The 16456-nt window shown below is 35.8% G+C and overlaps 1 protein-coding gene across 1 annotated transcript in view; it reads left to right on the top strand.

The window, feature by feature from the left end:
- The window catches only part of CDH2 (cadherin 2), a 239105-nt gene that overhangs the window by 32872 nt on the left and 189777 nt on the right, over positions 1-16456 (top strand). Inside the window, exon 2 of the mRNA XM_032152594.2 lies at positions 2939-3050. Coding sequence (XP_032008485.1) covers positions 2939-3050 — 112 coding nt within the window. The remainder of the gene's footprint in view (positions 1-2938; positions 3051-16456) is intronic.

Consider the following 16456-nt stretch of genomic DNA (forward strand, 5'->3'; position numbering starts at 1 on the left):
AAGATGAATATGCATTATTGAAAGTATGACATGACTTCCATGGATATTTAATATTAGTAGTCAGTATTTGTTAGAGATGTGCTTTAAAAACATTTTTTCAATAATTCTCATGGCCAGCCTGGCTGGTCGGTACCCTTTTTTACATGAGGAAAATGAGCATGGAGACATTTAGTAAGGGGCAGCACATTGAGGACAGAAGGTCCCTTTTCTGAAATAAGGCAGAGAACAAAACACAGAGGTGAACATTCACTGTCTTCCTGACAGCTTCGATGTGGCCCTGAAGTCCTATTTCTGTGGGTTTGGACCAGGAACTTGGTGCCGCTGATTCTCCTACCTTAGGGCAGATCCACTGGGAAACAAGATTGAATAAAAGCTTACGGTTTTCCTGTAGTCTTGAGACTTCCTTGATCTCTGAGTTCTTACCCACAAACCCACATACTCTACTACCCTGAATGCCCCCATTTGAAATGTGACCCCCGTCTGCTCCGTGCCTTCCATCGCTGGCTTCTGGCCACTGCGTTTCTGGGCTCTGGCCTGACCTGTCCTGGGCTGGCACCTGCCATGCCTCACTGCTCTTAGAAGTCTGGGCTAGAAGGGTGAAGAGGCAGACCCCTAACATGTTGGTGGGACACAGGTTTACAACACATTTGTCCATTTTATATGGCAAACTGGGGAGTTCCCTGTGTTTGTTTGGGTTAGCTAAAAGCAAAAGCTTTCCTTCACTCAGTGCCTGCACTGTGCCAGGCATGGACAGTATCTGGATGTTTACACGCGTCAAGTATCAGACTGTCTCCCAGTGTCCCAAACTTGATGGGTGTCGGAAGCCTCACTTCTTATTTCCCAATTGGTTTCTGATATTTTCTCTTTTTCATTATGAAATATGTAGAGCAGATAGTTTGTGAGGTGAATACTGTAATTTGTAGCTATGTGTCTATGCAGATCTTTACATTTTACCTGGTTTCCTTCAGTCTTTTTGGAAGAAATGAATTATTACAGATAAAATTGAAGCCACTTGTACAATCTTTCCTGATGCCTTTCCTAGTTTTCCTTCCCCTGGGGTAACCACTATCCTAAATTTCATGTTTATCACTATGCTGTTTTCCTTTTCTTCTTACATAAGTATGTGTTCAAAACATTATCTTTTGTGTTTAAATTTTATATAAGTGGAATCATCAGTCATGATTTCTACTTTTTTTTTTTTGCAAGATTTTATACTTCACTGTGCCTTGTCTTCAGTCTGAATTTGGGATGTCACACAAATGGGTTTCTGAACTTACTGAATAGTCATCTTTAGGTTGATTTATAATTAAATTTATATCTTAATCATACATGGAACTTAAAGAAACTGACTTTTTGTTTTGTTTTAGTTTGCCTCTGAGATGTAGCCCTTTGGATAAATGTAGTTCCAGTTCTTCCATTTTAATGTTGTTTTCTTCTTTTGGCTTTGTGATGATGTATTAGTCCATTCTCCTTTTGATGGACGTGTACAGAATCTCTGCTATTACAGTCATGTTTCAGTGGACATTCCTGCATATGTCAACTGGAGCACTCATGTGGGGTAATATTTCCCTAGGAATAGGAAGGATATATCCACATTCATCTTTACTAGAGTTTGCCAAAATATATGCCAAGGTGGCTGTACCAGCTTCCACTCACACCTTTTTAGAGGACTGGTTCTTCTTTATTCTTCATTTGATACAGCCCTTTCTTGCACATAACAGACTTAAAACTGCTTACTCATTTGATGAACTAGTATCTCACTGTTGCTCCTAATAATTTTTTGAGAATAAATACTGTGATATTTAATACCGTTTAAATTTATTTCTTATTTTCTTGGATTTGAAAAGAACAGTTTATTAGATTGGTCTAGATTTTTGCAACATTAGTATTTGCAAAATTTCACATGCATAATTCAGGTAGTCATTTAATTATGAAGCTGCACTGCATTGCTTCATCCAGACAGTTGTTCTGAGATCTCTCTGTTTCTGGGACTTCCCTTCTTCTTCCTCTCAATTTCTGGTTCTCACTAGGGTGGACTGTCCCTAATGCTGTCACTGCTGTCCCTGTGGCCACTGGAATCCCTTCATTGGGTAGCCTCATTCTGCTCATCCTTCCTCTGTATTTGAATCCCAATTAGTACATGGTAGAGTTTCCTATAATTAATGCAGATGCTACAGGAGCTCTGCTGAGGGCTAACTGTCCTCCAATTGTGTCACTAGGGCTGAAAGAAGTAGGGAAACTAACTTGGAGGGTTAGCTAGACAGTAGTAGGTATGACTGAGTTTTAAGCACACTGAGTAAATTAACTGTGCATATGATGATACAGAAAATGACAGATACTTGGTTACTTTCTAATTTTAAGTGTAAAAACATGGTATCATTGTCCTTCAAATTATAGAAATAAATATGTAGTTTTGGTTTTACTTGGTATAAAATATTATCTGTCCCACTGTTGTAAGTATATTATAATTTTATTTTTAAATGAACATGGCATCTTGAAACCAGCTTTATAGAAAATTAGCTAAAAATATAAAAATCTGTATACTTGAATGCATACATTTTTCATGAAAACTTAAGTTAGTGATGGTGATTTGTGGAGCCCAAAGACTATTTGGCTGTCCCCCAAACCCCACGCCCACTTGATAGTTCTTCAGTCACAATGAGCATTTTAATGGAAATGTTCAGTCCTTAGAAGAACCTAGAATGTGTATTATTTCGCTTTTACTGGACTAGACAAATGGGATTTGTTTCTTCTACTCCAGTTATCAAAATGATTAACCCTTTGCCCTCTACATTCTAATTGTAAGCACTTGGAAACAAAAGGGTTGTTTGTTCAAGATAGTTGAAAAAATGAGGCTTTATGCCAAGTGGAATGTTTCTCAGTTGAAGGAGGTAGCAATCATTGCACACATTTTTTTTTTTTTTTTCTTGTGTTGCAGGCGTCTGTAGAGGCTTCTGGTGAAATCGCATTATGCAAGACTGGATTTCCTGAAGATGTTTACAGTGCAGTCTTATCGAAGGATGTGCATGAAGGACAGCCTCTTCTCAATGGTACTATCTCAAAAGATATATTTATACATGCAGTGTCCATGCTCATGAAACAAATTAGCCATTAAAAAAGCCTAAATCATTTCTACTGTATAACAAGTATGAATTTTTCACAATCACTATGATGAGACTGTAGGGACTTTATTTTAGGATTACAGAAGAGCTCATGAATCTCTTATATACGTAATTAGAAGGCTCCTGATCTCTTGAAATCTTCAGATTTCTTCCATTTTTAATTTACAGAGAAACCGTTATGTAACTGATTATTACCATTTTTGCGTATACATTTTCTTTAAAGAATAATATTTTGAAGAATAATTACAAAACATCTAGTTCTAATGGCTTTAAAATTTATTTACAGTAAAAAATTACTTAGTATTTTGAATTAAAGAAAAGAAATTATAATATTTTGTTAGATAAAATGTGAAGCTTTAATATATAGCTGAATTACATTGAATGAATTTAACATGTAAAGTCTCAGTGCAAGAGTATGAAATTCATATTTTTGTTATGACATTGTTTATAGCAATTACTAGAAAGCTAATTTAGTTGTAGCATATGTGAATTTCAAATATAGTCTCATTTCCCATTTAAATATGGATCAAGTTCATTATAGTTATCATATGGAAACTCTTGCCAATAAGTCTAGATAAAATCTGAAATAAAACCTAAGTATCAAAAGGAAAATTGAAAGCCCTTTCCTTTAGCTCTAATTGAAAGCAAATAAAATTTTGGTTAGTAGTATTTTCATGGACTTATTTATTATTATGCAAAATGTCATTGAAATGTGAAAGCAAGAAGAATTGATTAGTAAGTTGTATTTAAATTTTAATTCCCCACAAATCTTGCATATCTCTGAGGCTGTTTTAGAGAGCTGCTTTTAGAAAATCTGTGTAACCTCAACTAATTAATTTACACAGAGCTCTACCACACAGCCTTAATTGAAGTGTCTCCACAGCACCGACAAACCTTAGTGGTACAGTACTTAAGAATAGGACTTTGAAATGTAAATGGCCTCTTAGCTACTAACGTTCTTGGGTGCAGGTTACATTTTATTTTAATTTCTATTTAAATTAGGATTTGCTCCCACCTATGCTGTCTTTCTGAAGTTGATTTTTAATTTTTTTAAGGCATTCTCTTGTCCCTGCCTCATTACATGGTATTTTAATGGGTGAATGTTTGAGTTAGTCTGTCTCAACACTGAATTGCTATCTCATCTGGTGGGTAATGGAAGTTTAATTTAAATCCGTGTACAGCCTTTCTTTAACTTAATATGACTTTTGGAGTTCTTCTGTGTGTATGCCATTTTCTTTAAATCTTTAAATTATTACTTGGCACCCTAGAACTTGTATGACCTGTAAATGTGTATAAAATGTATTGATATGATTCTGTAGAATAATTCAGACAGATAATAAAAAGTGGAATTTGTTGCATTTCTGCAGCATATTTTTGAGATTCGTTTTTAAATGGGTAATTTCATTTTCTAAAAGCTTATAATTTATTGTTTGTGAGTAAACACATGGTGTGTCACTAGCAGCCATTGATTTAAGATTAATTACTTTGGCGCGTTGAATAGTTTTGAAAATGATAGCTTGTTTTCACATTATTAGATAATGCTGGTGACAGGAGAAATTGGACATAGCTTTTTGCCAGTGTCTTTTTAGGATAACTAGAAACAGGATTTTTGCTAAAGTTGTAAATGTGAAAGATTGAAAATATTTTTTACTTTGTGCTCTAGCCATCAGTGAGGAAAGTATGTATAATAGTCTCTGGTAGATTTTTACAGTTTTGGTATATCCACTTGTTCCCAATTTTAGGTTTTAGCCATTTTTTTTAAACAGTTTTTCACATGACACCATTACTTTTTTCTTTATCATTCTCAGAATATGTTAAAGGATACCAGCATCTTAAAGCTTGAAACATACTGTTTAAAATATTGATTAGTAGAAAAAAACAACTTTTTGGAAGGAAGAAAATTTACACAGGCTTTTGTGGAACATCAGCATTTCTGTTCAACACAAGCGTGTTGTCTTCAGTTAATGTTTCTTCTGGAGAATTGCTACTTACATAATTATGGGTTTTTACCTTTTACATCGTTTTGGAGTTTTTATTAGAAGGATAATCCAATGCTATAGCTATACACTGAAGCCAAATACCACGCCATAATTATATCTACGAATTCTGTGTACTGCAGTAAATGCATGTACTATGTATTTGCCACAGCTGCAAGGGATATATTGCTAGGCCAACCAGAGTGATGACTTTTGCCATGATTTTGTTGCCTATAGTGTTTAAGGAAAGCAGTAATTGTACATAAGAGGTATGTGACAGTTTTCCAAGGCATTCACCTCATAGCATGTTCTACCATATATTGGCGACTTTAGAGTCCAAGACCCTGTTGGAATCGTAACTTCTAACTCTGGATGCTTCCTTTAAGTTCCCATTGATGGCATCTGGGGACAGGATGACAATGGCTCACCAATATGTACAATATACATTCATAGGATACATCTGACACACTAGACTTTGTATACAAGTTTAATATGTTGGTGTATTGGTACCATGAACGCTGATGATTTTTCCAACAATTAACATAATCTTTGCGAAAATGCTTGAAGAACATTGAATGTAAGGTAGAGACGTAAGTTGGTGTTTGTCATGTTAGAAAATTATATAGAAGAAGTATGAAATGTACAAACTGGACTGTGGTTTAAAGAGCATTCTCTCCTCCCCATTTCCCTTTTATTTTTTGTTAGTGTAATGAATTTTACCAAAATAACAAACTCAAAGAACTAACTGTACAGCTTCCATTTATCTTCTAGTTTTTAACTGTGTGTTTTTTGTGAAATCATAAAAAGGGTGTTCTGTGATCAACCTTTACATTTTATGTAATATCACATGAATACATCCACTCTTTGAAGATAGTTCTGTATTTTAAAAAATGGCTATATAGGCCTTTGTCCCATTTTGTTAGCAAAACCAGATTCTGCTTAACTGTGCCTCTATTTTTGAACATACAGGTTGTTTCTAATTTTCCTCTCATGTATAGTGCTGCTATGGAGATTCTTTTTAGAGACCTTTGATTTTTCTTTAGGGATTTTTTTGGGGGGATTTGTGTTCAAAAGTAGAATTACTAGGTCAAAAGGAATGTAGAGTTTGACAGTATCTTTTTTCTTTGCATTTTGTAGCGTTCTTCGTTACAAGGCTTGTATGCTAGTTCTTTTCAACATCCTCATCACCATTTAATTTCATAATGTATTGTCATTTTGCTCTTTCCCTTCTGGTGAAAATCATCCCTTTTATATCCCGTGGCATATATATGTTTGCCTTTATAAGGATCAATTTTAGTATGTTTAGGCAGTCATTTTTACTTTGCGTTTTTCTATTCTGTTTTAAAAGCATTTATGGCCAAACTCTTCATTTTAAAAATAAGCAAATTAGAGCTCAGAGATCATAGGCTTTTCCCATGATTATATAGCTGTTTTTTTTTTTTTTTAAATTTTACTTTAAGTTCTGGGACACGTGCAGAATGTGCAGGTTTGTTACGTAGATATACATGTGCCATGGTGGTTTGCTGCATCTATCAACCTGTCATCAATGTTTTAAGTCCTATATGCATTAGGTATTTGTCCTAATACTCTGCCTCCCCTTGCCCTCCGCCCCTCGACAGTTCCTGGTGTGTGTTGTTCCCCTCCCTGTGTCCATGTGTTCTCATTTTTCAACTCCCATTTATGAGTGAGAACATTCAGTGTTTGGTTTTCTGTTCCTGTGTTAGTTTGCTGAGAATAATGGCTTCCAGCTTCATCCATGTCCCTGCAAAGGACATGATCTCATTCTTTTTTATGGCTGCATAGTATTTCGTGGTGTATATGTGATTATATAGTTCTTTAGATTGTTAGCAGCAGATCTGGAATTAGAACCCAAGTTTCCTGATTTCTAATTTAGTTCTGATGATGGTGATGATAAAAAACTATTATGGTATATAACAAAGAGCCTAAATATCCAGGTGTCTTGTGGCCACTTTATTTTGGAGCAGGTCTTTATTCCCCATTTACCACCATGACTTGTGTGTTAACTAGATATGTTTGGGAATTGGGGAATATGTTAAGCAACTCCTTATAATTAAAAAGCATCTTTCAATTATTGTCACGGTTAGTATTTTGTACACACCTGTTTACAAGCAGAACAACCTGGGGCTTTTGAAGATAATATGTAGTCCTTAATATAACTTACACTCCACTGACTAGGAAAAAAAAAACCTCTTGCGGTAACATATTTCTTGAAAATAAAATAGCTGCAATCATACATTTTCATTTTGTCACTAGCAGTGTATCTAACACTATAAAATAACAACCACACTGTGACATTGCAGAGAGGATCCTGGGCTGTTTTTAGTGTGGATGTCAAGAGTGATATTCTGTGTGTTTTGCATTGGTGGTCTGCATGCTTAGATATTTCTCTAAGTAAACTCCTCTGAATCTGGTCAACATAAATAGCAACCTGCAATTACCATGAATATTTTCAGTAATCCATTCATGCTCACCATCTCTGGGCAGCACATGATGATTATTTTCAACTAGATGGAATTTGATTTAGATTAGTGTGCTTACTGATTGAGGCTTGGCTACATTAACATGGTCAGAGGAAGCTGCAGTATGGTATCTTAAGATAACAGAACTGAAGTACTTTGTATTAGTTTAGTAGGACTATACAATTGTACAACTCTTCTATTTTTTAATAATACCAGTACTTTTGTATGATGTCTTACTAAATTGGGAAAGAGACTTGAATTATCTGTTAATGAATGCATGGCTTTTGTTTTTATGTATATTTTTATTTTGAAACATCTTTTTTTATCAAATGTGTACATATTTTAAAATATTTGTAAGGTAGGTTTATAAACATCTTGTTAATCAAGCCGGCCAGGCCCTTGCACTTTATGATTTCCAATTGATTGTGGAAAATGGTACCAAGACAGCGATTGTTCTCTTGGATATTGATGATAAACTCTAAGGAGGAAAAAATGAAATGTCATCCTGTACATTCTCAGGGGCGGAGGACGTTTTTTTAAACATTGGGGTATTTTTTCTTTGTTTTTAAAAAACAATTGAATATATGATAAGATCAGTAAAAGAACCAAGAACTTTCCGTCGTTCTTGTTTTTTTTTTCTTCTATTTCAATCCTTATTTTCATTGTAATCATTTAGGCTTATTTAATACTTGGGATTTTTTATATCCCTTTTGATGTATTTTAGGTCTAGTTTTCTTAATGCAGTGCAGCAAACTAAGATAAGCCAGTTTGGGTGGTCACTTTTGTATAAAGTCCTTTTGTAGTTCTTCATAGCCTTCAGTAATTTGGACTAGCTGAGATCTCCTCCCTCACAAACTTGGAACGAGGAGATATGTGTTAAAGAAAGCAAGTCACAGCTCCACATCTATCATGCATGCATACAGACATATTAGCAAGCAGACACCCAAATGGTTTAAAACCTGTCATTTTAAGATCACAGAGGCCTTTACTCTTTATCCTTTTAGGCTTTCTCTAGTAAACGTCTAGTAGGAAGTAGAAAAGAAACTCAATAAATAAGTAAAATATACTGAATGATAGATGGTGATAAATGCTGTGGAGCAAAATAAAGCAGAGAAGGGAAATAGGGAGAATGTGTGCCTTTGCATTTAAATAGGATGGTTGCAGCAAATGTCACTGCATAGGATACCATTGAGTAAGAACTGATGTTGGTGATGGTTCAAGGATGTTGGTGATGGTTCAAGGGCCTTACATACTAAGGGGAGAAGCATTACAAAGAGAGCTAACAGCAAATGCAAGAGTCCTGAGGCAGAAGTGTGTCTGAGGTCAGATGAGGTCAGATAAGTCGTGGGCCACTTTGTGTGGGGCTTTGACTATGAGGAGCTAATGATCTATTGGAAGGCTTTCAGTAGAGGTAAAACGTGATCTGACTTTCAAAACAGGATCATTCTGGCTGTTGTGTTGAGGAAAGAGCAAAATGACAAGAGAGGAAGGGGAGACCAGGTAGGAGGCTAGTAATAATCTGATGAGAGAAGGTGGTGTGGATCAAGGTGGTAGCGGTGGAATTAGAAGAAGGGATTAGATTCTGAACTTTAAAACATAAGAATTTATTGAAGTGAAATTCATATAACATAAAAATAACCATTTTAATGTGAACAGTATAGTGGCACTTAGTACATTCACAGTGTTGAGCAACCATACCTCTATCTAGTTCTAAAATGCTTCCATCACTTCAAAGTAAAAAAGAGAAAACACTCTAGTCATTAAGCATTTACCTTCTGATTTCCCTTCCCTGTAGCCCCATAAACCTTCTGCGTCTGACTTCTTTCATTTAGCATAATATTTTGGAGTTTGTTCATATACTAGCTTGTATTAGTACCTGTTCCTTTTCACTGCTAAATGTATTCCATTGTGTATGTATCTGCATACTTTTCCGAGTTCCTGTTTTCTCTTCTTTGGAGTATATACCTGGGAGTAGAAGTGAGGTATTACATATTAATTTTTTCTTTAACTTTTTGAGCAACTGTCAAATTGTTTTCCACAGCATGTGAACCATTTTGCATTCCCACTAGCAGTGTACAAGGATTCCAGTTTCTCCACATACTTATCAACACTTGTTATCTTATTTTACATTTATTTTGATTGTATCCTACTAGATGTGAAGTGGTACCTCATTGTGGTTTGATTTGCATTAATGACTAACGATGTTTCATACATATATATATATACATATATATAGGCACATATATATATCTTGTTTGGAGAACTGTCTATTCAAATTATTTGTCAGCTTTTTAAATTGAGTTGTTTACCTTTGTGTTTTTGAGTCGTAAGAATTCTTTGTATATTCTGGGTACGAGATCGTTGTCAGATACATGATTTACAAATATTTTCTCGCATTTCACAGGTGATTGTTTTAGTCTTTTTGGACTACTATAACAAAATCCATAAATTGGGTAGCTTATAAACAATAGAAACTTATTTCTCACAGTTCTACAGGCTGAGGAATCCAAGATCAGAGTGCTTGTAGATTCAGTGTCTGGTGAGGGCCTGCTTCCTTATAGATGGCCGTGTTCACATTGTAACCTCACGTGGTAGAAGAGGCAAGGAATGTCTCTGGGTCCTCTTCTGTAAGGGCACTAATCTCATTCATAAGCAAAGAGCCATCATGACCTAATCACCTCCCACAAATTCCACCTTCTAATACTATCACATTGTTGATGAGGATTTCAACATGTGAAATTTAGGGGGATACAACCATTCAGACCATAGTACTTGTCTCTTCACTTTCTTGGTAATTTCCTTTGAGGCACAAATGTTTTTAATTTTGATGAAGTTCACCCTACCTGTTTTTTGTCTGGTTACTCTTGCTTTTGATATTGTATCTAAGAATCCATTGCAAAATCCAAGGTCATGAATATTTACCCCTATATTTTTTTCTAAGAGTTGTATGGTTTTAAAACACTCATATTTAGGTAATTGATCTATTTTAAAAATTGTTGTATATAGTGTTAGGAAGAGGCCTAATTTAATTCTCTAAATATGTTTGAAGATAGAGTTGACAGGATATGATGGACTGAATGTGTATGTGGGAGAGAGGGAGGATTCAGGGATGACTACATGTGGTGTTTGAGCACTGGGAAGGATGTGACTGACTGTGATAGGGAAGATCAGGAGCTTGGTTTGAATCTGTTGAGATGAAGATCAGAGATGTCAAGAAGACATTTGGATATGAGTCTGGGGTTCTGTGGAAAGGGCTTGGCTACAGAGTTGGGAGTACTCAGTGTACAAACAGTAAGTAAACCTTGACACAGGGTAATAAAATCACTGTGGAGCCGAATGTGAGGACGAGAAGCCTAAGAAAGAAGAGAAACAGTTTAAATATCAAGGCTTTGAGAACTGTAGTGTTAGGAAGTTAGAGTTAAGGGGAGAAATAGAGACTGAGTAAGAGTGATCAGTGAGGTAGGAGAGGAATCAGTAGGCTGTGTTGTCTTAGAAGGTAAGTGAGGGAGTGTTTCAAAGGAAAGGAGTGATCATCTGTGCCAAATGCTATGGAAGGGTCCACTCAGATGAGGACTGAGAAGTCACCATTGGATTTAGCAACATGGAGGCAACTGGTGTTTTAGATAAAAACTCTTCAGGACAAAGATCAGAAGCTTGATTTGAGTGTGTTCAGCAGTCAGGTGGAGTCTGGAAACTCAGTCTGGATACAGATTGAGTTCTTCATTAAAAGAAAAAGAAGAAATTGGGTGGTAGTTGGTAAGAGAAGTGAGGTCAACTGAGGCCATTTGTTTTTGAAGATGGGGGTTAATAGGTTTGTGTAATGAGGTCAGAGAATCCAGTGGGGAGGGAAAAAGTGATGGTGCAGAAGAGGGGAGACAGTCGCTAAGACAATTATCATTGACTAGGCTAGAGAAATAAGATCAAGGAGGTTTTAAAAATCTGCGTTTTTTAACACATCCTGCAGATGTTTTTATGTACCTGCATTTTTAGAACCACTCTAACACATTTGTTGAGTCACTCCTAAAATGGTTAAAAACTCTTCATTTTGTCTTGCTGATTTTATGTCAGCAGAAGGTTTTCTCTACAGAAATGGCAGAGAGGATAAAAATGAAAGCCTTGTGGTGTTCAATGATGTAAACAGCATTTTCATTGCTGTAGCATCCTTGACAGATGGTTTTCCAGTTTCTGCAAGAATACTACTGTCACTCCCTTCCCCCAGATGAGGAGGAGATCACTCTCTTACCAAGTCTTCCCCATCTTTGGAGCGCTCTCACCGTTAAAAAGTGATCCTTAAAAAGTTTAACTGAAGCATACATTTCTAAAATTTTTACCCACTGGTGACTTTGGCGTCACACAGAGCAAGTATATCCTTTTTTGCTCAGAGGGCATTCATTTTATTATTTCTTCATTCGACAAGTAACTTTGAATGGTGATGATGTGCCAGGCCTTTCTCAAGGAACTGCGCAATAGTGGTCAACAGACAAGCAAAATCCCTGTAGTAGGAACTTACGTTCTGAAGATTCTTCAAATACCTGAACATAATCACCTTGGCTCCTTAAATCTCCTCTGCTGCAGGCTAAACATCAAACAATTTCTTCAGTGATGTTTGAGGATTCTTGTTTACTCTTCCCTTTCAAATAGGGGAAACTGAGGTTCCCTCCACAACTGAGCTCAATACTTTGTGGGTCTTGATACATGGCACTGAGGCATTCTTCTTGCCTTTGATGTAGATACGGGACTTCTAGTGCAGCCCAGAATGGATTTGGCATTATTTATGGCTACATCATTCTGTTGGCTCCTGTTAAGTCTGTGGTTAACTAAAACTCCTGGGTGTTTTTTTTCAGACAAACTGCTTACCATCTTACACTTGTAAAATTGATTTTCGAACATAAATGTTAGACCTTTTGGTTGATTTTTTTAAGGTCCTAGCTTCAACGTTATCTGGAGACCCCACTGACAACCCAATCACGTAATGGCCCTAGGAATTAATGCCAGTACTTATTTTAAATCCTCATTTGAAGAAAGGGGTATACAATAAAATCAACAAGTTTTAGATGACATAAGCTGTCAAATTGATGGAGTAAAACCTTCACACACACACACATCCACACACACACACATCCACACACACATATTCTTTAAATCATTAAGTGAACAAAAATTAGTCCATGAATTTCAGCCTACAGCAACTTTAAGACACATGTTAAGACTATCTTAATTCTTGGCCTATGATTTTCTTAAAATAGAATTCTTAATGCCAGGCAATGGAGAAAAGGCCTACTGCAGATATATGAAAGTAACGGGATTTAGATCATTCTGGTTATGACTGCTTTAGATCTCTCCTGAAAAAAGCATCTTATTCTTTTTAACAAAAAAAATTATATATTTCTAAGAATGTATTTATCTTATTAAAGAACATCTATAGTTGTTAAAGAGTGTCCATTTCATCTTGAGGACTTATATCAATAGAGAGTTGTCTCCTAAACTTATAGAACATAGAACAAAGATCCCTTATGGTGTTCGGACATTTGAGCAGAGTTGTTTTTTTTTGTTTTGTTTTGTTTTGCCTTTAATACCTTTATGTTTTGAACTGTGTCTCTGCAAGAGTCTAAAGTTTGCTTTTTTGATTGTTCATTGTTAAATCTTTTATAGATCACTCTGGTTGGGATTTGCTCACTTATAAGGAGAAAGTCACCAACAGCTTGATCTATTATTTTTCCCTGTTCAATGTGGATTAAGGTCTTTTTATGGATACTTTCCTGTCATTAAAAAATATATATCCTTTAGACTTCTTTCCAAATGGAATCATCTTTGATGCTAATATTCATACTCTGTGTTGTATGAAGAATAAAACTAAGAGCTCCAGCCACTTTTGAAGATGTGTGTCTTTATACCAGGGCCAATCTCTGCTGCGCCTCCCTGAGAGCCAGTCATTCTTTTTAACAATGCATTATTTCACCTCAGTTGAAGGTTTTCATTAGTGTGAGGAAGTAACCTTTCAACATATGCACTCATCAGATTTTAATTGTACCAACTTTTAAATTGACTGCTACCTGATTCTGTGCTGTTTATATGCCTTTATTTTTCCAGTTCAACTTTTTTTTCTAGTGTTCTGTATTAAAAAGTGTGGGAAATAACTCAAAGTCCTCATGTTTTAACTCTTCTAACCCAATAGCATTGGTTTTCAAATTTTAGAGTGCTTCAGAGTTATTCTGGGGAAGCTTGTTAAAATGCAGATTCCTGGGCCCCAAATCCAGAGTTTGAGATCTGGGTCCTAAGAAATGTGTTTTCTGAAGTGAATTCCAAGTGATTCTGGTAGATTATTTTCTACTATACTTAGATATTTGGCCTTAGCCTGTATTTCCACAACAGAAATACAGATTATCTTCAGTTATATTCACTCTGTTTTTAGATAGTCAACCATATTAGTCTAGTTGGATTTTTGGAGGTGTCATACTTTGGAGGTTATAAATTAAGTCTTCTTTCTTGCCTTTTATATAGAAATCTACTTTCTGTCCTTGGGTAGACATTACCATCATCTAAAACAGATACTGAAGAAACTTTTATTCATGTTAACAATTGATCAGAACATGTCTGTATACATTATTAGTACATTTTTATTTGTTTTTAAATATTTGAATATTTATTTCACCAGATGCTTAAATAAGGAGATGAGTAAACTCTGATAAACGTGTTTAATGACAAATTGCGACGAAATTCTTCACTTTACTTGATGGTAAAAAAAAAAAAAAAAGATTATAGCAAAGAATGTGGCCCATAAACTACTTTTCAGTTCATTCCTAGACCTGCAAGCTCCTCCTTCCTGGACACTTAATTAAACTGCTGATGTTATCATCTGACCATGGACATTTTTGGCAAAGAGGAAACACCTGATAATACTGCCTTTGATTTTCTTCTGACATCAGCTGGCCTTCCTGATGTTCTTTAGTTAGCAACTTGTTGGATTATATTTTGAAACCCTATAAGTCAGGGCCAGTTCATTATCACTTTGTCTTTCGTTTCAGAAGTTAACTTTAAGTATTCTCAGATTTGGCATGTATTTATTGTGCATTTGAGAAAATGTTGATAAGGAAATTCTCAGGTTCTGGGACGTCTTTATATTCTGTACATTCATTCAGCAGATACTTGTTTTATGTTTTGTGTGAGGAAGTCACTATGTATTACCTTGGAGAATGCCAGTGCCCAGCTAACAATTACTAGTTGTGGTAGTGGAAAAATATGCATAACTTGTGGCAATCATTTAAATTTAAATGTCTCTTTGTAGAATTTCTGCATGATTTTCAAGGCTTAAAAAATAATGGACCACCTTAATGAAATGACCAGAGAAAAATCTCAACACAGATGAATATTTGTCCTCCTAATTTCTTTGTGAGATTAAATCTTTCAGATTTTCATCTTACGCATATAGGCAATTATTCCTTCAGTTCAGTCACTTAGATCTGGTATGGCATCTTTGTTGACTTGTCATCTATATTCTATTGATGCAGAAGACAAATTTATTAAAGCATTTCTTTGCATTTATATTGTAGGAAAATTGTCCCTTATGGGATAATCTCACACTAACTGCCCAAACTGATAAAACCTAAGGTATGGTATTTTCACTCCACTAATGATTAACAGGTTAGTAAAGAGTGTGAATTCTCAATCATATTGGTACCCCATTGTCCAAGTTTTAGTAGTTTTATATTTAAATGTCCTAAGGGTTTAACCCATCTCAAACAAGAATTATAATTTATTATTTCCGAAGCAATAATTAAAAAATAGGAAATGAAGAAAAGACCCATTCTTCATTTGGCTGTCTATTGACAGATCATCTGTCTTGTCACATGTGGACCTTTCAGCAATGATACATTGATATTCGTAAGAGACACTTTACCTTTGCCATTTAGATTGGTTATTTATAAATGTATTACATTTGCATAGCATTTTTTACTTCTTGAGCAATTTCATAAATTTTATTTAGCTGCCCCACACCCTATGAGTCAGGTAGAACAGGGGGCATTTCTATTTTCACATAATGCTGAGTCCACGGAGCTGAAGTAATTCACTTAGAATCATGAGATGAATACGTAGCTGAACGCGATCTGGATTATTGTGTTCTCACTTCTATCCACTGTGGAGGGCCCTTTCCCTCCAGCCCATGATGTCAGTGCTTCTCAGAACGGCTGCTTCTGATCGAGCTTTTTGGGCACCTTCCACTTTCCCATCTCCTACATGCTAGTGCTCACTTGCTTATCTGGGTTTTTGAAGTCCATGTTGCTGTCAGGGTACACATTAATTTCCCATCCTCTTTTCAAGAATGATCACACAACTTTGCTTGGTTTCTCTGAGGTATCAGTAAGTGCACACAGCATTCTTCTCAAATTTTGGTCGTGCTGCTGAACTTTTTTTTTTTGAGACAGCGTTTTGCTCTGTTCCAAGCTGCAGTGCAGTGGTACGATCATGGCTTACTGCAACCTGAACCTCTTGGGCTCATTCCGTTCTCTCATCTCAGCCTCCCAAGTTTGCTGGGACTACAGGCATGCACCACCATGCCCAGCTAATTTTTTAATTTTTTGTAGAGACAGGATTTATGCCATGTTGCCCAGATTGGTCTTGAACTCCTGAGCTGAGCAATCTTCCCACCTTGGCCTCCCAAAGTGCTGGGATTACAGGTGTGAGACACCTTGTCTAGCTGCTCAACGTTTTTTTTTTTTAACCCTGATGGGTTCTGAGCAATTTTTAGTTCTTTTTTGTGGGGGAAAGGCTGGAGGAAGGGGACAGGTAGTTGGTATCATCAACCATCTACCCAGCATACTTTAAGCCACAAATGTTTTCTATTTAAGACATATAAATTCTTTTTTTTTTTTTTTTTTTT

Source organism: Hylobates moloch, unplaced genomic scaffold, assembly GCF_009828535.3.
Source record: "Hylobates moloch isolate HMO894 unplaced genomic scaffold, HMol_V3 SCAFFOLD_5, whole genome shotgun sequence".
NCBI lineage: Eukaryota > Metazoa > Chordata > Mammalia > Primates > Hylobatidae > Hylobates > Hylobates moloch.